Raw genomic sequence first — 23,957 nt, 5'->3', positions numbered from 1 at the left:
CTGTGTGTATACTGTGTATATACAGTGTGTATACTGTGTGTATACTGTGTGTGTGTGTGTGTATACTGTGTATATACAGTGTGTATACTGTGTGTGTGTATACTGTGTGTGTGTGTATACTGTGTGTATACTGTGTGTATACTGTGTGTGTGTATACGTGTATATACTGTGTGTGTGTGTGTGTGTGTGTGTGTATACTGTGTGTGTGTGTGTGTATACGTGTATATACTGTGTGTTTGTGTACTGTGTGTGTATACACTGTGTGTGTTTGAGCTTTGGTTTGAGGTGCACACCCTAATGCCATATGCTGCACACGCCTATGTTTGTAGTTGTGAGCTGAGGGAAGGGGTGACAGTGGGGGAGGAAGACAGGACAGAGGGAGATGCCAGGTGAGAGTTCCAGCTTTAAAAAGGCAAGCACATGACAATGACAGATGATCAGGTGAGGTGTGAGGTGTAAACATTGATGGGATGGATGGATGGATCGCTGAGTGTAGCAGCTGCCTCTCCTTACAATCTTCCTCTGTCTGTTACTGTAAGCAGGCTGGGGGCTGCTCAGAGACTTCCAGTCCAGCCCCTTTTTCCCATGCGGAGCTGTGGAGGAAGAAGTCTCATGGCATGTGTGTGAGTGTGACTCGGCCATGCCATCCCACAGCCTGAGCCTGCTGAAGTTTTAGTGTATGCTGGCAGTTTGTGACACTGATTAGCAGAGCCTGGGAGGGAGGCAGACTTTACCAGGGGACATATCTCAGTCCCACACTGACAGATGAATTAAAGTGCCTGCCTGTGTATGGGCTGATCACAGTGTGATCACTGGGTTTGATAAGTTACAGTCAGACCATGTAATGTACACTACACATACACTTCCATAACATGACGGTGATGTCACATTACCTTTATGGAAGTGTATGTGTAGTGTACATTACATGCTCTGACTGTAACTTAGACTGAAGTTTAATGCATAGTAAAACGTTTTAGGCTTATGGAAGTGTATGTGTACTAATAATGCGCATTGTACTGCACATTCACGAGCATATGGGGGGGCAGCAATTTTTATTTTGCCTAGGGGCCAAAAATCCTTGCACCAGCCCTGGAGAGGAGGAGCCATACAGAGGAAGCAATGGCTTTGCTCTCTACTGCAGCCGCCTACTTTCTCTGTACGGCTCCTCCTCTCACAGGCGGAGTGCATTTGATGTCACTCCGCCTGTGAGCCAGGACTATGGAGGCGCCGTTCTCACAGTGACATCCGCAGCCCCGCTGAGATGTCACACAAGAGCTTTACACCACAGAGCCCGGCACCACAGAGCCCGGCACACCACAGAGGAGCCAGGAATCAGGACAGGCAGCCAAGAATCAGGACCAGCAGCCAGACCCCAGGACCAGCAGCCAAGAATCAGGACCAGAAGCCAGCCCCAAGGCCCCAGCAGCCAGACCCCAGGACCAGCAGCCGGAATACAGGACCAGCAGCCTAGCCCCAAAAACCAGGACCAGCAGCCAGGAATCAGGAGGACCAGCAGCCAGACCCCAGGACCAGCAGGCCAGCCCCAGCAGCCAGACCTTAGGACCAGCAGCAAAGCCCCAGAAGCCAGGCCCCAGGACCAGCAGCCAGCCCCAGTACCCATTATTTAAGATAAGTGAAGTCTTCTAGTCTTGGGCCTGGGCATCAAAGTGCTATTAATATAATATTGTTTATTTTTCTATTGTTCGGTGACACTCTAATGTAGTCTCTCATCGGGGATGGAGGGGACTCTTTCTATCAGAGACTCTCCAATAGTCACAGAGAGGGCTTCTGTAAGATAAACCCCCCTCCAGGTCCCATTAGACTCCGTTTTAGTCTCTAATGGGGCCTGGTGGGGGGTCTTTCTAACATAGACTTTAAAATGCACACAAAGATGACCTCTGTTCGAAAGACCCCCCTCCAGGTCCCATGATACAACCCCATTGTAGTCTCTAATGGGGCCTGGTGGAGGCTCTTTCTAACAGACTCTCTAACAGAGGCCCTCTCTGTGTTCCTTGGAGAGACCCCCTCCAGGTCCCATTAGGAAAGGGGAGGGGTTAGTAAGATGACCACGCCCACACAGGGGGCGCCATAAATATTTCTGCACCCAGGCGTCTGTTACCCTAGGATCGGCCCTGCAGCCAAAGTCCAGACTTGAACCCAATTGAACATCTATGAAGAGATCTGAAAATGGCTGTGCAGCGGCGCTCCTCATCCGAACTGATGGAGCTTGAGAGGTCCTGCAAAGAAGAATGGGAGAAACTGCCCAAAAACAGGTGTGCCAAGGTTGTAGCATCATACTGAAAAAGACTTGAGGCTGCAAAGGTGCAAGTATTGACCAAAGGCTGTAAATACTTATGTACATGTGATTTTTTTCATTTGTTATTTTTAATAAATTTGCAAAGATTTCAAACAACCTTCTTTCACGTTATTATTTTGGGGTTTTGTTTGTAGAATTTTGAGGAAAATAATGATTTTATTCCATTTTGAAATAAGGCTGTAACATGACAAAATGTGGAAAAAGTGAAGCGCTGTGAATACTTTCCGGATGCACTGTATATATGGTGAGGAATCTGCAATTTACAGTATAAGGGTAAAAAGGAGGGATACAGAAGGGGCAGAGCTTGCAATCTATTACAGTGCAAGTGAAGAATATAAAAATGAGAATCTATTTCCAAATAAGATGCCAATTCAAAACAAGCAATGCTTTATAATTCCTAGTGCTGAAAGCCATTCCTAGCTAAACCATATAAATAAATGCTTTATAGTACAGGCGGTGAAAGAGAATAAAGCTGTCCTTATGCGGGGTGATATTTGGGAACATTTACTCCATATTTGACAACTGTAATTGGAAAATTGATCGAGTAACCTAAGAATGTTCAATAAATAATAGTAAAGGAAAAAAAAAAACATAGAATTATGCTATAAAATTAAACAATGTCGGGGCACTTGACCTAATTGTTTTGAACAGCAGCGGATCTCTTTTAGAGTAAATGACCTGTGTGCTTAACAACTGTTTTTTACTGATAATATTTTTAAAAACGGTTGTATGCATGATGCATTGATGATAAAAAACATTTTGACTGACGTCCCCCATTTTATTTGTCTTCAGTGATTGGCCATGTACCTGGTTCCTTTGTGATCTTGTCTGTGTTCATTAAATATTCTTTGAAGATTCCTCTAATCAGTGTTGACTCTTCCAAAAATCAGTCAATGTGTGGCTAGCCTTAGAGGATACAATAACCTTCCCTGTACAGATGGTTTCCAATGATGACTTCAAGGTATGTGCTTTTGTTCATGTATTCTTTATTTACTATGGTCAGAAATAAAGATGAACCCTTCTGTTATTTGCAGTCATTGAAGCCCAAATGCCTATGCTAGATTTAAAGCAGAACTAAAGTTTCTTTTTTTTTACTTTTTATGCAAACACACTGGAATCCAAAGTTAATAACTGTGTTTGCATGCATACTGTACCTGCAGAACTACTGTGGCTTGTGGGTTCCTCACAGTGTACAACCTGGGATCCTCTATGACTGTCAGGACCTGGATCACTTGCTGGTGGCACTGTGCTTCCCAAAGTGCGAGGTTGTAGTTCCAGTGTTCACCAGCCAGCAGACTCCAGTAATCAGTCTCCACCTGTTGCTGGCTGCTGGTAGGGTATTTAATCCCTCCTCTACTAATACACTTTGCTTCAGTGTTTTGTTTTGCTACCTGTTACTGCTTGACATTTTTCCTGACCCTAGATCCTGATCTTGCTCCTGCCCTGCATCCTTGAACCCTGCTGTCTCCTTTCTGCTCCCCTTGTACCTGATCCCAGTCCTGGATCCCCCATTCCCATCTGTGCACTGCATCTCCAGTTTTCCCTGCTTATCTGTGTTCCCCATTTTTGTACATATTGTACATAGCTAGTTTAGCTTCCTATTACTTAGGTATTTTGGTTATATGGTTGTGGTTCACTTGCATCTCCATGTTTGCTTTATTTCCTGTTTGCTGATGTTTGGATGTCTTTTGTTTTACTATTAATACATGTCATTTTCTTTACTTTATATAGTCTGGCCTGAGTTTCGTAGTGTAGTTTTCAGATTTAGCCATCCCTGTTGCTGATTCCTGATAATCACCCCATGGTTTGAACTCTGCTAGCTGCATAGCTTAAAGGTCATAGGCTCTTTAAACTTTTCTATACATATGTTATTATGCTCCTACATGTTCCACTCTGTATTAGACAACATTCACAACTGCAAATGGGCTCGGCATCGATTACATACACTATATTAAGCAAAGTGTTGAGATGCCTGCCTTTTACACGCACATGAACTTTAATGGCATCCCAATCTTAGTCCGTAGGATTCAATATTAGGGCCATCTTACCGAATGGGCACGCTGGGAAGTTGCCCAGGGGCCCCACTTGCCCGGGTGGCCCCACCTGCCCAGCGACCCAGCCAAGCATTAGTACCGATTCCCGTGTGCATCCCACCGCAGAACTTAGCAGGTGGCAAGCGCCTGTCGGTACTGCGCTGCTGTCAGGCCACTTGGGTCATGGAGGGGGAGCCCACAACTGCAGGAATGCCTGTCTGCCTCAAGGGAACAGGCACACACAGGACAGTCGAGTCTGACTCCCGTCTGTGTGTGTGTGTTCACCGGAGCCAGCCGCCGAACTTGAAAGCTGTCACTTGTGGACCATTAAATATAGCCTTAACAACAATTTGCATTTTTATTCTCGTCGGTGATTGTGTAGGCGGGGCCCTAGTGCACTGCATTGCATTGCACTGCCCTTTAATGCTCTTAAGATGCCACTGTTCAATATTGGGTTTGCCCACCCTTTGCAGCTGTAACAGCTTCAACTCTTCTGGGAAGGCTGTCCACAAGGTTTCAAGGTTTAGGAGTGTGTCTATGGGAATGTTTGACTATTGTTGCAGAAGTGCATTTGTGAGATCAGGCACTGATTTGAACAAGAAGGCCTGGCTCGCAGTCTCCGCTCTAATTGATCCCAAAGGTGTTCTATTGAGTTGAGGACAGGACTTTTTGCAAGCCAATCAAGTTCCATTTGTGCACTAGTCCAAATAATTTGGTGGACGGGGGATTATGGTGGGGTAGTTTTTCAGGGGTTGGACCTGGCCCCTTAGTTTCATTGAAGGGAACTCTTAAGGTGTCAGCATACCAAGACATTTTTCACAATTTCATGCTCCTAACTATGTGGGAACAGTTTGGGAATGGCCCCTTCCTGTTCCAACATGACTGCGCACCATTGCACAAAGCAAGGTCCATAAAGACATAGATGAGCAAGTTTGGGGTGGAGGAACTTGACTGGCCCGCACAGAGTCCTGACTTCAACCCGACAGAACACCTTTGGGATTAATTAGAGCAGAGACTGCAAGCAAGGCCTTCCCGTCCAACATCAGTGCCAGACCTCACAAATATGCTTCTGGAAGAATGGTCAAACATTCCCATAGACACACTCCTAAATCTTGTGGACAGCCTTCCCAGAAGAGATGAAGCTGATATAGCTGCAAAGGGTGGGCCAACTCAATATTTAATCCTATGGACTAAGACTAGCATGCCTTTAAAGTTCATGGGTGTGTAAAGGCAGGCGTCCCAATACTTTTGGGAATATAGTGTACAATAATCCCAGTAACGGTTCCAGTAATTAGCTGTGGGAGGCAGCCCCATTGAATACAAATAGAGACTGCTGACTAGCACTCCCTGGTTATCGCAGACAGTCTATGTCCAGTGCCGATCACTGGCAGGTGATTGCTCCATGAGTGATTACATGCGAGGGGCCACTATTAACTGCAGCTAATTGCCGGGAACCCCCCCTGGGGTTCGAGCAAATAATTGGTGCTGGGCCCATTTGCAAGTGTGAATGTGGCCTTATGTACTGTAGCTCTTCCCAGTTCTAACCCTGTAGTGTCCTTTATCATTTGATAGACAGCTCTATTTAGCAGAACAAGTAGCATGTGGCTGATAAAAGAGCAGGAAAGGACCTTTAGGGTGAGGATAAAGAAGAGGAGAAAGAATGAAAGTACAGGAAGCTTCTTGTGAGGATATGACTACAGATTACCATCCTTCAGATGGTATAACCAACTACTTCACCTCTCTTTAATGTTGAGATAAGAAACGGCATAGACTCTACAAGATGGCATATGGATAATATAAAGTAGACATAAAGCAAAAGCTAGCATAGATTTGCATGTATTTCCATATATTCTCTGCATAGTATGTATGTATCCACAATTTTAACTTGCAATTTAACAGTGACAAATGAGTTCTGCTTTACCTTGACTATAATTCCATGACTAATACACACACACACACATTTTTTTAATATAAGGCTTGTATTTGATATACTGCTTTATTTTTTTTTTTTTTTGTGGGCTGAAAATAATCACAATAATTGACCATTCTTCCAAAAGCGCATTTGTGAGGTCAGGTACTGATGTGGAATAGAAAATCCTGGCTCACAGTCTCCACTCTAATTCATCCCAAAGGTGTTCATCCCAAAGGTGTTCAGGACTGTGCAGGCCAGTCAAGTTCCTCCACCCCCAAACTCGCTCATCCATGTCTTTATGGACCTTGTTTGTGCACTGGTGCACAGTCATGTTGGAACCGGAAGGGGCCATCCCCAAACTGTTCCCACAAAGTTGGGAGAATGAAATTGTGCAATATGTCTTGGTATGCCGACGCCTTAAGAGTTTCCTTCACTGGAACTAAGGGGCCAAGCCCAACCCCTGAAAAACAACCTCACACCATAATCCCTCCTCCACTAAATGGTTTGGACCAGTGCACAAAGCAAGGTCCATAAAGACATGGATGAGTGAGTTTGGGGTGGGGAAACTTGACTGCACAGTGTCCTGACCTCAACCCGATAGAACACCTTTTGGGGGAGTTAAAGCGGAGACTGCGAGCCAGGCCTTCTCGTCCACATCAGTGCCAGACCTCACAAATGCGCTTCTGGAAGAATGGTCAAACATTTCCATAGACACACTCCTAAACCTTGTGGACAGCCTTCCCAGAAGAGTTGAAGCTGTTATAGCTGCAAAGGGTGGGCCAAACTCAATAGTGAACCCTACGGACTAAGACTGGGATGCAATTATTCCAAGTGCATGTGGGTGTAAAGGCAGGCATCCCAATACTTTTGGTAATATAATGTACATATTTAGACTGATTTAATAAAAACCCTGTTTTTGTTTTTTATGGGCTGACAAATGCACAGTAATTTGCATAATTAAAAAAAAAAGAAATTGTAATTTTTCTTTAATACTGTAATAGTATCTGACAATTGCAGTATTAAATTGCAGTATTAAACAGAAACACAATATGTAAGGTGTTAACAAAACACAACACACTTCTCCAGTTGATAAGAAATATCTACTGCAGTCATAAACAAAATGTTGCTTTCTAATCCAGGAGAAAAAGAAAAGCAACTTGACTATGTCAAGCTTAACTGGGGTCTTGAATACATTAGACAAAAGAGAGACAGGTACAATGTTATGAGGGGCTCATAATATTAATAACAATAATAATAATAATAAATGATAATAAATAGTTTGATTTGTTTCATTACAAATCGAAATTTGGAGGAAATGTTTGTTTTTCAGAGATTTGGATGTATCTGAATTTCCGTATCACAATAGTAACAAATTTCAAAGAATCCAAAATTAAACAAATGAAACAAAATAACGAATTTAAATTGGAAAATGTATTTACATTCAAAATGGAAACATATTGCAATGAATTTAGTAAGGTTTAAATGTGAAATAAAATTATGATTACTTCCTAGGTTGCTTTATAGAATAGACTATAAAACAATAGAATATAAAGAAATAGAAAAGAAAAGAATAGAATAGAAAGAAATATAATATAATAAACCAGAATAGAAAAGAGTACAAAATAATAGAATACAATTCAATAGAATAGAACAGAAAAGTATAGACTAGAATAGAAAAAAATAAAATAAGTTAGAATAGAATATAACTAAATAGAATGAATATAGCCATCTTCTGAAATTTGAATCAATTGGAAAAAACAAATACACTAACCAAATCCAAATATATGAAACAAATCCGAATATATGAAACCAATTCTGAAAACAAGTCATTCTAACATAATGAATATGACAAAACAAAATGATTAACTTAACAAACTAATCTGAAACTAAGCAAAAGAAATTTTTCCCTTGTGCATATTTCATATATTGAATGTAACAGAGCAACGTACAAAAGCACAAGTTAATACGGGCATTAGTAGGAGTTACCTCTTCAAAAAGTTCCAGGCTGTAGGTGTTATCATCATCAGCAAAGTAGACGACTCCCTCGGGAGGGTTGGAAGCATTGATGTTGTCCCGAAGCCATCGCAGGCCCAAGTTCCTCTGCATGGTTCCTCTCGGGGTGTGGGAAGGAGTTCTGGATAAACCTACTTTTTGATTATGTGGGCTCTCGATATTCAGGTGGGTGAAGTTGAGCCCAGCTTTCTCCAGCAGGTTGGCCACTAGTTTGGTCTTCCTTGGGCAATCTTCAACTACAATCCAGTGCAAATTTACGACATGCAGAAAGGTGTTGGCTAGGCGAACCAGCTCAGCTTTCTGGACAGGCCGGGTGTAGGTGGGCGTGATAACATAGATGACAGGGAGTTCCTCATTCCAGGGCGGAGGTCGAGAATAGACATATGTCCGGACTACAACGGGGGTTGCTCGGGTGGAGTGCTGGTGAACACATTGTAGAGAGTCCTCTTTACTCTGGGTCACATTGTTGAAAAGGGGTCTGACTGTAGAATTGTCACCTGTGTCCTCTGTACAGAGAATATATATAGAGATATATTGAGTTTTTAGAGAATTTAGGCACCTAAATCAAATAACATTGAAGAAGAAGAGATAGAGATATTCCTTAAATCAAAACGGATAGTCAACCATTTGAATACATAATCATGAATATTAGTCAGTTTTTAATGGGCAGCTTGCAACTAGTGTTGAGCGAACACGGACTGTATTATTCGTGTTCGTACCGAATAATTGGATTTTTTTTACCCGAACACGGACACGGACACTTTACTGTATGTTCGGGTAAAAATCCGTGTTCGGTCGTTTTATTTCCGGGTTTTGCATGCTTTGGCGCTCTTTTCATGGCGGGCTTTCAACAGCCAATCAACAATCGTTTAACTGGTGTGCCTTAAGCCATCCCAGCCATGCCTGCAAATGTCTTAGTAGCTGTGATTGGCCGTCTGAAGCATGTGACCAAGTCTTTATAAGTTCGAGGCAGCCGCCGCAGCAGCGTCATTCTGCTGCTTAGCTAAGGGACAGAGCACACATCAATGTGCTGGCTGCTGATTAGGGAAAGATAGGCAGGAAAAAACCATTTGTGTCCGGATAGAATTGAGGGACAGGTCGGAGTGTTTAGGCAGGGCGAGTTGTAGGCATTTTAGGGATAGAGTCTGCTGAATTATAGGGTCAGTGTCTTCTACAAACTACAATCGATATTGCTGTGTGGGGGGTGGGGTGACTCTGCACTCAATCCTGATCTACGATCTCTTCTCAATCCTGTTAGGGACAGAGTCTGCTGAATTTTAGGGAAACTGTGTTCTACAAACTACAATCGATATTGCTGTGTGGTGTGGGATTGGAGATAGGCAGGTGTCAGTGATCCACATCCATTTTTCTGTGTGTGAGCTGCAGTGAACACAATCTTTTTGGGCTGCAGTGAACACAATCTTTTTGGGCTGCAGTGAACACAATCTTTTTGGGCTGCAGTGAACACAATCTTTTTGGGGTGCAGTGAACAAAATCTTTTTGGGGTGCAGTGAACACAATCCTTTTTGGTGTGCAGTGAACACAATCTTTGTGGGGTGCAGTGAACAAAATCCTTTGTGGGGTGCAGTGAACACAATCCTTTTTGGGGTGCAGTGAACAACATCCTTTTTGGGGTGCAGTGAACACAATCTTTTTGGGGTGCAGTGAACAAAATCCTTTGTGGGGTGCAGTGAACACAATCTTTTTGGGGTGCAGTGAACACAATCTTTTTGGGGTGGAGTGAACAACATCCTTTTTGGGGTGCAGTGAACAAAATCCTTTTTGGGGTGCAGTGAACACAATCTTTTTGGGGTGCAGTGAACACAATCTTTGTGGGGTGCAGTGAACACAATCTTTTTGGGGTGGAGTGAACAACATCCTTTTTGGGGTGCAGTGAACAACATCCTTTTTGGGGTGCAGTGAACACAATCTTTTTGGGGTGCAGTGAACACAATCTTTGTGGGGTACAGTGAACAGAATCTTTGTGGGGTGCAGTGAACACAATCTTTGGGGGGTACAGTGAACACAATCTTTTTGGGGTGCAGTGAACACAATCTTTGTGGGGTGCAGTGAACACAATCTTTTTGGGGTGGAGTGAACAAAATCATTTTTGGGGTGCAGTGAACAACATCCTTTTTGGGGTGCAGTGATCAAAATCCTTTTTGGGGTGCAGTGAACACAATCTTTTTGGGGTGCAGTGAACAAAATCCTTTGTGGGGTGCAGTGAACAGAATCTTTGTGGGGTGCAGTGAACACAATCTTTGGGGGGGTACAGTGAACACAATCTTTTTGGGGTGCAGTGAACACAATCTTTGTGGGGTACAGTGAACAGAATCTTTGTGGGGTGCAGTGAACACAATCTTTGGGGGGTACAGTGAACACAATCTTTTTGGGGTGCAGTGAACACAATCTTTGGGGGGTACAGTGAACACAATCTTTTTGGGGTGCAGTGAACACAATCTTTGTGGGGTGCAGTGAACACAATCTTTGGGGGGGTACAGTGAACACAATCTTTTTGGGGTGCAGTGAACAACATCCTTTTAGGGTGCAGTGAACACAATCTTTGTGGGGTGCAGTGAACAACATCCTTTTAGGGTGCAGTGAACACAATCTTTGTGGGGTACAGTGAACAGAATCTTTGTGGGGTGCAGTGAGCACAATCTTTGGGGGGTACAGTGAACACAATCTTTGTGAGGTGCAGTGAACACAATCTTTGTGGGGTGCAGTGAACACAATCATTGTGGGGTGCAGTGAACTCAATCTTTGTGGGGTACAGTGAACACAATCTCATACTTCTGAAGATTTGAGGGTGCTGCCTGTTCCATACTCCCCCTACTCCTCATCTAGCCTTTTAGGGGTACAAACAATAGTAATTGGGGCCTAGTGTGGTTGTGTACGTGTGATATACATACACTTTTTTTGGATCATATTTTCTATTCCGCTATTTAATCAAAAACCTTTGGGGATCAGTTAAATTGGGGGATAGTCTGTGTTGGTACGTGTGAGAGAGATCCACCTTTCCAAGTTGTTGGGGTTCATCTCATACTTCTGAAGGTTTGAGGGTGCTGCCTGTTCCATACCCCCCCTACTCCTCATCTAGCCTTTTAGGGGTACAAACAATAGTAATTGGGGCCTAGTGTGGTTGTGTACGTGTGATATACATACACTTTTTTTGGATCATATTTTCTATTCCGCTATTTAATCAAAAACCTTTGGGGATCAGTTAAATTGGGGGATAGTCTGTGTTGGTACGTGTGAGAGAGATCCACCTTTCCAAGTTGTTGGGGTTCATCTCATACTTCTGAAGGTTTGAGGGTGCTGCCTGTTCCATACCCCCCCTACTCCTCATCTAGCCTTTTAGGGGTACAAACAATAGTAATTGGGGCCTAGTGTGGTTGTGTACGTGTGATATACATACACTTTTTTTGGATCATATTTTCTATTCCGCTATTTAATCAAAAACCTTTGGGGATCAGTTAAATTGGGGGATAGTCTGTGTTGGTACGTGTGAGAGAGATCCACCTTTCCAAGTTGTTGGGGTTCATCTCATACTTCTGAAGGTTTGAGGGTGCTGCCTGTTCCATACTCCCCCTACTCCTCATCTAGCCTTTTAGGGGTACAAACAATAGTAATTGGGGCCCAGTGTGGTTGTGTACGTGTGATATACATACACTTTTTTTGGATCATATTTTCTATTCCGCTATTTAATCAAAAACCTTTGGGGATCAGTTAAATTGGGGGATAGTCTGTGTTGGTACGTGTGAGAGAGATCCACCTTTCCAAGTTGTTGGGGTTCATCTCATACTTCTGAAGGTTTGAGGGTGCTGCCTGTTCCATACTCCCCCTACTCCTCATCTAGCCTTTTAGGGGTACAAACAATAGTAATTGGGGCCCAGTGTGGTTGTGTACGTGTGATATACATACACTTTTTTTGGATCATATTTTCTATTCCGCTATTTAATCAAAAACCTTTGGGGATCAGTTAAATTGGGGGATAGTCTGTGTTGGTACGTGTGAGAGAGATCCACCTTTCCAAGTTGTTGGGGTTCATCTCATACTTCTGAAGGTTTGAGGGTGCTGCCTGTTCCATACCCCCCCTACTCCTCATCTAGCCTTTTAGGGGTACAAACAATAGTAATTGGGGCCTAGTGTGGTTGTGTACGTGTGATATACATACACTTTTTTTGGATCATATTTTCTATTCCGCTATTTAATCAAAAACCTTTGGGGATCAGTTAAATTGGGGGATAGTCTGTGTTGGTACGTGTGAGAGAGATCCACCTTTCCAAGTTGTTGGGGTTCATCTCATACTTCTGAAGGTTTGAGGGTGCTGCCTGTTCCATACCCCCCCTACTCCTCATCTAGCCTTTTAGGGGTACAAACAATAGTAATTGGGGCCTAGTGTGGTTGTGTACGTGTGATATACATACACTTTTTTTGGATCATATTTTCTATTCCGCTATTTAATCAAAAACCTTTGGGGATCAGTTAAATTGGGGGATAGTCTGTGTTGGTACGTGTGAGAGAGATCCACCTTTCCAAGTTGTTGGGGTTCATCTCATACTTCTGAAGGTTTGAGGGTGCTGCCTGTTCCATACCCCCCCTACTCCTCATCTAGCCTTTTAGGGGTACAAACAATAGTAATTGGGGCCTAGTGTGGTTGTGTACGTGTGATATACATACACTTTTTTTGGATCATATTTTCTATTCCGCTATTTAATCAAAAACCTTTGGGGATCAGTTAAATTGGGGGATAGTCTGTGTTGGTACGTGTGAGAGAGATCCACCTTTCCAAGTTGTTGGGGTTCATCTCATACTTCTGAAGGTTTGAGGGTGCTGCCTGTTCCATACCCCCCCTACTCCTCATCTAGCCTTTTAGGGGTACAAACAATAGTAATTGGGGCCTAGTGTGGTTGTGTACGTGTGATATACATACACTTTTTTTGGATCATATTTTCTATTCCGCTATTTAATCAAAAACCTTTGGGGATCAGTTAAATTGGGGGATAGTCTGTGTTGGTACGTGTGAGAGAGATCCACCTTTCCAAGTTGTTGGGGTTCATCTCATACTTCTGAAGGTTTGAGGGTGCTGCCTGTTCCATACTCCCCCTACTCCTCATCTAGCCTTTTAGGGGTACAAACAATAGTAATTGGGGCCCAGTGTGGTTGTGTACGTGTGATATACATACACTTTTTTTGGATCATATTTTCTATTCCGCTATTTAATCAAAAACCTTTGGGGATCAGTTAAATTGGGGGATAGTCTGTGTTGGTACGTGTGAGAGAGATCCACCTTTCCAAGTTGTTGGGGTTCATCTCATACTTCTGAAGGTTTGAGGGTGCTGCCTGTTCCATACCCCCCCTACTCCTCATCTAGCCTTTTAGGGGTACAAACAATAGTAATTGGGGCCTAGTGTGGTTGTGTACGTGTGATATACATACACTTTTTTTGGATCATATTTTCTATTCCGCTATTTAATCAAAAACCTTTGGGGATCAGTTAAATTGGGGGATAGTCTGTGTTGGTACGTGTGAGAGAGATCCACCTTTCCAAGTTGTTGGGGTTCATCTCATACTTCTGAAGGTTTGAGGGTGCTGCCTGTTCCATACTCCCCCTACTCCTCATCTAGCCTTTTAGGGGTACAAACAATAGTAATTGGGGCCCAGTGCGGTTGTGTACGTGTGATATACATACACTTTTTTTGGATCATATTTTCTATTCCGCTATTTAATTTAACTGGGCCTCCATGCGAGACCTGTGTGCCTTGTTGCGCTGTTTTGAGTACTCCACCAACATGGCCAGTGGCAATGACGCCGTTCTCAGCTTAACTATCCCACTTCTATGCCTCCTTGAAAAAACAATTCGGGCGATGATGGAAGAGGATGTGGCACAGGATGAGGAGGAGGAGGAGGATGAAGAGGTAACATTTCCAAGGCTTTCAGGGCAGTCATTCGCAAGGGGCTCCGAGGGTGGGTTCCTGCACACGCAAACGCCAGGGACGCAATTGTCCAGCAGGGGCACAGTTCTGGAGGATGAGGAGGAGGAGGAGGAGCTGGAGGAGGAGATGGAACCATGTTCACAGCAGGGTGGCACCCAGGCCAGCTCATGGCCATCACTGGTGCGTGGCTGGGGGGATACAGAGGACACGGACGATACACCTCCCACAGAGGACAGCCTTTCGTTGCCTCTGGGCAGCCTGGCACACATGAGCGATTACATGCTGCAGTGTCTCCACAACGACCGCCGAGTTGCCCACATTCTAACTTGTGCTGATTACTGGGTGGCCACGCTGCTGGATCCCCGTTACAAGGACAACGTACCGTCCTTAATTCACTCACTGGAGCGCGATCGCAAGATGCGCGAGTACAAGCGCACGCTGGTAGACGCCATGCTGCTGGCATTCCCATCTGACAGCGGGGCCACAGTGGAAGCACAAGGCAGAGGAGGAGGAGGAGGAGGTCGCCAACGCAACCAGGGCACCGCCAGCACCTCAGAAGGCAGGGTTAGCATGGCCGAAATGTGGAAAAGCTTTGTCAGCACGCCACAACAAACAGCAGCACCAGCAGCTCAGATGGAACGTCTTAGCAGGAGGCAGCATTTTACCAACATGGTGGAGCAGTATGTGTGCACACGCCTACATGTAGTGAATGACGGGTCTGCCCCCTTCAACTTCTGGGTCTCCAAATTGGGCACATGGCCTGAGCTTGCCCTTTACGCCTTGGAGGTGCTGGCGTGCCCTGCAGCCAGTGTATTATCTGAACGGGTATTTAGCACGGCTGGGGGCGTTATAACAGACAAGCGCAGCCGCCTGTCCAGAGACAATGTGGACAAGCTCACGTTCATTAAAATGAACCAGGCATGGATCCCACGGGACTTTTCCGTACCTTATGCAGAATAGCAATGGATACCGACCTTACCCACCCATTGTTCCATTTTTGCTCTTTCTCACTCTTTTGGGGTGTACCCTCATTTAAAATTTTTGAAAAGAAGCAGTGTTGGCTACCTCGTCCTCCTCCTCAGGGCCAGATTAATGTAGGGGCTATTGGAGCTGCAGCTCCAGGCCCCTACCTTTTATATAGGCCCCGGGTTGGCCATATTCACTGTTACCGCTCTTCTGTCACTTGTAAACACAGAAGTCTGGCTTCTATGCTCGCTTCCCCAGGCAGCACCCTCAGAACCTCCCCACACAGCGTGAAGGCCGGACAAGGAGGGACAGTTGGCGATGCATGGATGTGTTTATGGGCTTCAGAGACAGCATCCCATGTTGAATTAGGCATGCATGGCTGCACCCTTCCTCCTCTGGGTGCATGGCAAGGCACGGCCCTTAAGGCCCTTCAAAATCCTCAGCACCAAGCCCATGATGCTGTTAATCCGGCCCTGGTCCTCCTCCACCGCCGCTTCCACCTACACCGCCCATAGGTGTGCGCAGCCTATTGCATTAAGGTGTGCACCCCAAAGTTGAAATACACATGCATGTGTTTGCCAGCAGGGAGAGTAATGTATCGGGGCCATGTACCTGTAGGCAAGGAGAAATAGAGCAGAGCAGGTCCCAGGGAGATCTTTCCCATCTCCTCACTGGCAATGCTATGTGCCCTAGGTGATTAGGGTGTGCCCAGGCACACCCAGCACACCCTGTGCGCACGCCTATGTCACCGCCACATCCACCACCACCTCAACCTCCCTCCTACTCCATATGGGCCTCGTCCTTCAGAGATGAAGAAGAACATTGTTTTATTTTTCTGTTTTTTTTTGTTGTTTTAAGTTATTTCCCTATCCACATTTGTTTGCAGAGCACTTGCCATGCTCTTAATTACGTTTTGCTGCCATTTGCAGCACTCTAGCCCTTTCCTTTGGTGTTTTAGAGCCATTTTAGTGCCTTAAAGTTCGGGTCCCCATTGACTTCAATGGGGTTCGGTGTCCGGGAAAAGTTCGGTAAAAGTCCGGGACACGGACCCGGACTTTTTTTTAAAGTTCGGCCGAACCCGTCGAACACGGACATCTAGGTGTCCGCTCAACCCTACTTGCAACCCAACTTCAGCCCAGAATTTTTTTTTTTTGTATCAACTGGGGCCAGTGCTATATTTTGGCCTAGGCCTACAAGGCCCAGGCCTAGGGCAGCACTTTGCTGGGGGGCAACAAAAAAACCGCCCCCCCTCCACCTAAGACTCTATTGGCCACTGGTTGCTAGAGCCACCTCTTTCACCCCCTCTCTCTCTCACTCCCTCTCTCTCACCCCCTCTCTCTCACCCCCCCTCTCTCTCTCACCCCCTCACACCCCCCTTCTCTCTCTCACCCCCCTCTCTCTCTCTCACACACCCTCTCTCTTATCCCCCCCTCTCTCTCTCTCTCTCTCTCTCTCTCTCTCTCATCCCCCTCCCTCTCTCTCTGTAATCCCCCTTCTCTCCCCCCTCTCTCACCCCCCTTTCACCCCCCTCTCTCTCATCCCCCTCTCTCTCTCTCATCCCCCCTCTCTCTCTCTCTCTCTCTCTCTCTCTCTCATCCCCCCCTCTCTCTCTCTCTCTCATCCCCCTTCTCTCTCTCTCTCATCCCCCCCTTCTCTCTCTCTCATCCCCCTTCTCTCTCTCTCTCTCTCTCATCCCCCTTCTCTCTCTTTCTCTCTCACCCCCCCTCTCTCTCTCATCCCCCCTCTCTGATCCCCCCTCTCTCTTTCTCCCTCCCTCCCTCACCCACCCCGCTCTCTCTCTCTCTCACCTCCCCTCTCTTTCACCCTCCCTCCCTCACCCACCCCACCCCCCTCACTCGTGAGATCTCAGGGGTTCATGTTGGAACTTGTAGTCCTTCAATTTTTGAGGGAGTTACATCCGTTAAAAAGGAAGGAGTGGGGCAAATTTACATAGGACGGGGAGGGCGCTCAATTTTAGTCTTGCCTAGGGCAGCACAAAATCAACATACACCACTGACTGGGGCATAGAAGGGGTTAGAACTTGTGGCTGATTTTAAGTACTGCCTGTGACTCCATTAAAGTGGAACTTTACCTATAACAACTTGATAACAATTAATGTTCTTTAAAGTGGTTGCAAAGGCTGAAGATTTTTTATCTTCATGCATTCTATGCCAATGAGCCAATAAGGAAAGAAAAATATGGCTGCCACACGAGGCATGGATTCATATGCCCTGTGTAAATGAGGCCTAAGAAGTAATTGACTATCCCTGCAGACACTCTCTGCTCCTCTGATTAATTTATCAGATTGGTATTTCCTGCTATTATTTCCCTAATATATGCTCAGCACTTGGTTGGTTCCGAAATTCCAACTGTTTTCTCAGTTTTAAGGCAAGACTAAGACTGCAGACAAAATCTACCTAATCCTAATTGGCCATGTACAGTACATTGATATAAGATTATTTATAAAGCTAGGATTTGTTTGTAAAAGACAGAATTTTAGAATATTGGAGCATCAAAATGTTAAGTTAGTGTCTCCCGAGGTAAAAGAAATAGGAGATGTTTTAGTAAATTATTGAATTAAAGATAGTCAGTTTTATGCTGGATCAGAGAAGGTCATCTCTATTTATGTTTCATCAAAAGTGCCATATATCCAATTAATATCAGAGCCCAGTTTGTATTAATTAACTTTGGCTACGTTGCTGGCTAAGATTACTGTAATTTTACCACTGGTGCAATAAAATATACCTCTTCATCTAATTATCGCATGTTTAAAAAAATAGGGTAGAGCTAAATATATAATCATTTTGGCTGCGGTATTTATTTTAACAGAGAAATTATGAGAGACATATACATTTACTATGAAACCTCATTTGAATTCAAGGTGGGTCAGGTTAAAGACCTACTTAGTGTATCTGACAGTTGGAGGCAACCTGAATAATGCTGAAAAATGAACAAATGTAAGCAGGTATAGGATGAGGGCATCTTTCTGTCAACATCCACCAATATAAGGGGACACCTCTCCCACTCCCACTGATCTCCAATGTAAGAGGACCCCTTCCATTGACCTCCAATATAAGAAGACCTTTTTCCACTGACCTCCAATGTAAGAGGACCCCTTCCTTTGACCTACAATGAAAGATTACCTTTTTTCACTGACCTTCCATGTAAGAGGACCTCTTCCACTGACCTCCAAAGGAAGAGGACCTCTTCCAATGACCTCCAATGTAAGAGGACCTCTTCCAATGACCTCCAATGTAAGAGGACCCCTTCCACTCACTTCCAATGTAAGAGGACCTCTTCCACTGACCTCCAATGTAAGAGGACCTCTTCCACTGACCTCCAATGTTTAGAGGACCTCTTAAAATGACCTCCAATGTAAGAGGACCTCTTTCACTCACCTCATATGTAAGAGGACCTCTTTTACTGACCTTTATTATAAGAGGACCTCTTTCATTGACCTATAATGTAAGAGGACCTCTTTCACTGACCTTCCATGTAAGAGGACCTTTTCCACTGACCTCCAAAAGAAGAGGACCTCTTCCAATGATCTCCAATGTAGGAGGACCCCTTCCACTGACCTTCAATGTAAGAGGACCTCTTCCACTGACCTTCTATGTAAGAGGACCCCTTCCATTGACCTCCAATGTAAGAGGACCTTTTTCCACTGACCTCTGATGCAAGAGGACCTCTTCTACTGGCTTCCAATGTCAGAGGACCTTTTTTTGCACAGACGTCCGATGTAAGAGGACCTCTTCCACTGACCTCCAATGTAAAAGGGCCCCTTTCACTGACTTCCAATGTAAGAGGACCTTTTTTTCACTGACCTCCAATATAAGAGGACCTCTTCCACTGACCTCCAATGTAAGAGGACCTCTTCCACTGACTTACAATGAAGGGAGTATGCTTCTTAGAAACACCTTATGTAATAGAGCATTCGTGTAACTGACAAGCAATGTAAGGGCTTTTTTTCTCACTGACTAAAATTATAAAGGAGATTCCTTCCACCGACCGCCAATGTAAGGAGGGATTTCTTTCACCGTCTGTCAATGTAAATAACATTGTGTACCCTGACCATCAAAGGTGATTGACGAATCGGCTACTCATATACACGCTGTAAGAGATAAAAGAGGCTTCATTGGTCCTATGCCGCTGGCTCTGCAAAGGGACACCAGTACCAGAACTATGGAGGCCCAAATCCTACCTCCTCACTCTTGGAACCCCCCTGGGCCAGGTCATGGTTTTGTCAGGTACAGGGTAGACATGTGCGGTCTGTTTCGTTCCGAATCAAAATGCGGACAAATGTTTTGTTATTCTTCAATTCGGATGTATCCGAATTACCAAATTAAAATTGTAACAAAATTTGGATGAAATTAGATTCAAATGCTAAAACAAATTCAAATAGAATTTGAAAACAATTTTGAATCAAAATCGATCTCGAAAAAATTAGAAATCGATTTTCTAAAAAAGAATACAATAGAATAGAATATAAAACAATAAAGCAATAAAATAAAAATGAAAGAATAGTAAAGAATATAATTAAATAGAAAAGAATAAACTAAAATAGAATATGACTTCTAAATTCAAATTCAAATAGAATAGATTAGGATAGAACCCAAAACAATGGAATCCAAAATAATAGAATAGAAAATAAGAGAATAGAATATAATAGAAAAATAGAATAGAATAACATATAAAGAATATAACTATCTTCAGAAATTCAGATTTCAAAAAGAATGAATTTGAATAGAAAAGATTAGAATAGAAAATAATAAAAAATAGTCAAATTAAAAAAAAAGAGAATAGAATAGAAAATAATTAAAAAAACAATTAATATATATAATAGAATAAAATCGAATAAAAAAAAAAAAAGAGACTAGAATAAAAAAAAATTGAAAAACAGTTAATATATAATAGAATAAAATAAAAAGAATATAATCATTATATTGTTTCTATTTTATTGTATTCTATTATATTGATTTTCTATTCTATACTCTTATTTTCTATGCTATTCTATTCTATTATTTTCTATTCTATTCTATTTTCTATTTTATTCTGATCTTTTCTATTTGTATTAGAATTTGTTTTATTCTAAAATTCTAATTTCTGAAGATGGTTCTATATTCAAATGCATTTTCGAATGGGAATACCAAATTGATCATTTTTTTTCAGGGTTTTTTTTTTTTTCCCGAATGCGGTCAGATTTTTTCCGAATTTGGTTGAATTTTTCTAATTTGAATATGAAACTAACAAAATAAATTCTGAAGACGAATGAAACAAATTTAACACATTTAACTAAGCAAATTTATTTAACCACTTCCCGCCCGCCCTATTACAAAATGACGGCGGGAATGTGGTTGAGTTATCCTGACCGGACGTCATATGACGGCGGCCAGGATAACAAGCTGCTGCGCGCTCCTGAGAGCGCGCACCGCAGCGATCGGGCATGTAATGTGTCCCTCGGACACAGCGCATACCCGATCAGGGTAAACAGCCAATAAAATTGGCTGTTTACCACGTGATCGGCTGTGTCCAATCACAGCCGGTCACAATAACATTGCAGGAGCCGGCGGTTAGGATGACAGGCTGCTGCGCGATTCCGAGAGCGCGCACCGCAGCGATCGGGCATGCAATGTGTCCCTCGGACACAGCGCATACCCGATCAGGGTAAACAGCCAATAAAATTGGCTGTTTACCACGTGATTGGCTGTGTCCAATCACAGCCGGTCACAACAATAACAATGGAAAGCTGATAGTACTGATCTAAGCTGTTCTCCTCACACACACCGATCGTGTGAGGAGAATAGCAGAGATCAGTGATCAGTGAGTACATTTACTGTGTAATTGTAGTAAAAAGTGCACTACACAGCCCCCCCCCCCCCCAATAAAGAGGACCTGTCACCAGTGTCACTCGCAGCCCATCTGGATCTGTCAGAACATCTGGATCTGTGGATCTGTCATCACATCTGGAACATCTAACAACCCGCCAGTACCCATCAGTACCACCAGTACCCGCCAGTACCCACCAGTACCCGCCAGTACCCGCCAGTACCCGCCAGTACCGCCAATACCGCCAGTACCCACCAGTACCGCCAATACCGCCAGTACCCATCAGTACCGCCAATACCGCCAATACCCACCAGTACCGCCAATACCCACCAGTACTGTTAGTACCGCCAGGACCCATCAGTACCAATCAGTACCGCCAGTACCAATCAGTACCGCCAGTACCAATCAGTACCGCCAGTATGGCCAAAAGGTTTTTCACAGCACAGGAGGCATTTGAAATGATAGCCGAGTCAGGTGATGAGAGCGCCGGGGAGCTCGCATCATCCGATACTGGTTCGGAATATGAGCCAGTGGAGGATAGTGGATCGGACCTTGAATCCGAGGAGGAAACAGTCCGTCCTCCTAAAAGGATAAGGAGAGTAAGCCCAGAACACTTTCCGTCATCTAGCAGCACCAACACCGCCGCAGCTAGACCCCAAGAAGGGGAGCCCAGTACCAGCACTGGAATAACTAGTGCAACCCGAAGAAGCCGGGCCCAAACCCACCTTCCCGATGCCCTGGCAAACCCCGTATGGTTGCCTGCCAGCTCAGGAACAGCGATAATCCCCCCTTTCACCGCACAGCCAGGTGTGCAGCCCAACACTTCAAATTTTTCGCTATTGGATTATTTTTATTTGTTTTTTCCCCAAGACTTGCTGGAGTACATTGTGGACCAAACCAACATTTACGCAGGTCAATTTATTGCCTCCAACCCCGATTCTTCCTATGCCCGCCCGTTCAATTGGCGCCGTCTTACAGTGGACGAATTCAAAATATTTTTGGGACTTACACTCAACATGGGGCTTTCTAAGAAGAATGAAGTCCATGCCTACTGGTCCAGCCACCCCATCCACCACATGCCTCTTTTTTCCGCTGTCATGTCCAGATCAAGGTATGACATGATCATGCGCTTCCTCCATTTTAGTGACAATTCACAGTGCCCTCCCCGAGATCATCCCAACCACGACAAATTATATAAATTGCGCCCCCTAATAAATTATTTTTTACAAAAATTTGCTGAAGTGTATGTCCCAGACAAAAACATCTGTGTGGATGAATCCCTGATCCATTATACTGGCCGGCTGCACTTCAAGCAATATATCCCAAATAAGAGAGCTAGATATGGGGTGAAGATGAACAAATTATGCGAGAGAGCCACTGGGTATGTCTACGCCTTTCGTGTCTATGAAGGCAAAGACTCCCAGCTCCAGCCCCCCGAATGCCCAACATACATCGGAACCAGTGGGAAAATTGTCTGGGACCTGGCATACCCCCTGTTCAAAAAAGGGTACCATCTTTATGTGGATAATTATTACACCAGTCTTCCCCTTTTTCGCCACCTATACTTGGAAAAAACCCCGGCCTGTGGTACTAGCAGAAAAAATCGGAAGGGATTCCCACAACCTCTGGTCCAAAAAAACCTTCAACCGGGGGAAACCGCATTTATGAGGAATGAGGAAGTGTTGGCCATGAAGTGGAGGGACAAGAAAGATGTCTACATCTTGTCCACCATCCACAATGACACTGTGGTGGAGATTCCCCGAAGACGTGGCCCCATTACAAAGCCTGAATGCGTCCACGAATACAATTTGTTCATGGGGGGGTGGATTTAAATGACCAGATGCTGCAGCCCTATTTATCAACCAGAAGGTCCCGTTACTGGTACAAAAAAGTTGCATTCTACCTATTTCATTTGGCCATGTACAATTCCTTTGTCTGCCATCAAAAAACACCCGGAAACCCACACCTCCACTACCTCAAGTACATTGAAGAAATCATCACTGCCCTAATATACCAACAAGGACCGGCCCCAGCAAGCATTCGCTCAGATAGTGTGAGTAGACTTCACGAGCAACATTTTCCCTATAGTATTCCCCCCACAGAATCAGGAAGAAGGCGCCAAAAGAGATGTCGTGTGTGCAGCAGTAATGGAATTCGAAGAGACACAAGTTATCATTGTCCCGATTGTCCCTCCCAACCTGGCCTATGCATTGGAGATTGTTTCAAAATCTACCATACAGCCATAAGATTTTAGATCCCCTTAATTTTAAGACTGCCATTTCCCTTTTTGAAATACCCTTCCAGATCACCATGCTACCATGTTTCTACGTTACCAGACCCTGGCCTGTTTACCGACGATGCATTTGCCTGCCGCTTTGAAAACCAAGTTTCTAAAATCCATGTGTACCGACCTCAGCATGTTTACCAACGATGCCTTTGCCTGCCGATTTAAACCAAGTTTCTGACTTCCAAGTGTACCGACCCGGCCTGCTAATCAACCACGCTTTTTGCCTGCCACTTGGACTGATCTTTTGCCCTTCTACTTCAGTAGACAGGGGTCTCACATATATGTGAGGGGCTTCAGAAGAGAGTTAGGAGTATGGAAAAACCGTTTTTGGTTTTCTGTGTTCCCATAACAGGGTCTGGAGTCCGGAGGCTTCAAAGCGATTTGGGTGGGAGAAGCCTCTACCCCTGTCCCCATTCTTTCCTGACAGAGGCCTAAGCGTGATGTTCCTTCCTGCTGCCTGGATCAATATTTTGTGGGGTTGAACATATCGCTGCATATAATGACCCAGGACTTTATAGACCACATCTCTGCCTGCTACCTGGACCAATGCTTGGCTGTGCTGACACTATCCCTGCTTGCTGCCTGTAATGACTATGGACAGTATCCCTGCTTGCTGCCTGTAATGACTATGCACAGTACTCCTGCCTGCTGCCTGTAATGACTA

The 23,957-nt window shown here is 44.4% G+C and overlaps 1 protein-coding gene across 1 annotated transcript in view; it reads right to left on the bottom strand.

Annotated features, from left to right (window-relative positions):
• The window catches only part of LOC309546122 (galactosylgalactosylxylosylprotein 3-beta-glucuronosyltransferase 1-like), a 299,237-nt gene that overhangs the window by 83,450 nt on the left and 191,830 nt on the right, over positions 1–23,957 (bottom strand). The window contains exon 3 of the mRNA XM_082245654.1: positions 8,249–8,781. Coding sequence (XP_082101780.1) covers positions 8,249–8,781 — 533 coding nt within the window. The remainder of the gene's footprint in view (positions 1–8,248; positions 8,782–23,957) is intronic.

The sequence above is a fragment of the Pelophylax lessonae genome (genome assembly GCF_965119305.1).
Source record: "Pelophylax lessonae genome assembly, chromosome: 2".
NCBI lineage: Eukaryota > Metazoa > Chordata > Amphibia > Anura > Ranidae > Pelophylax > Pelophylax lessonae.
This window is presented reverse-complemented; position numbering and strand designations above follow the sequence as displayed.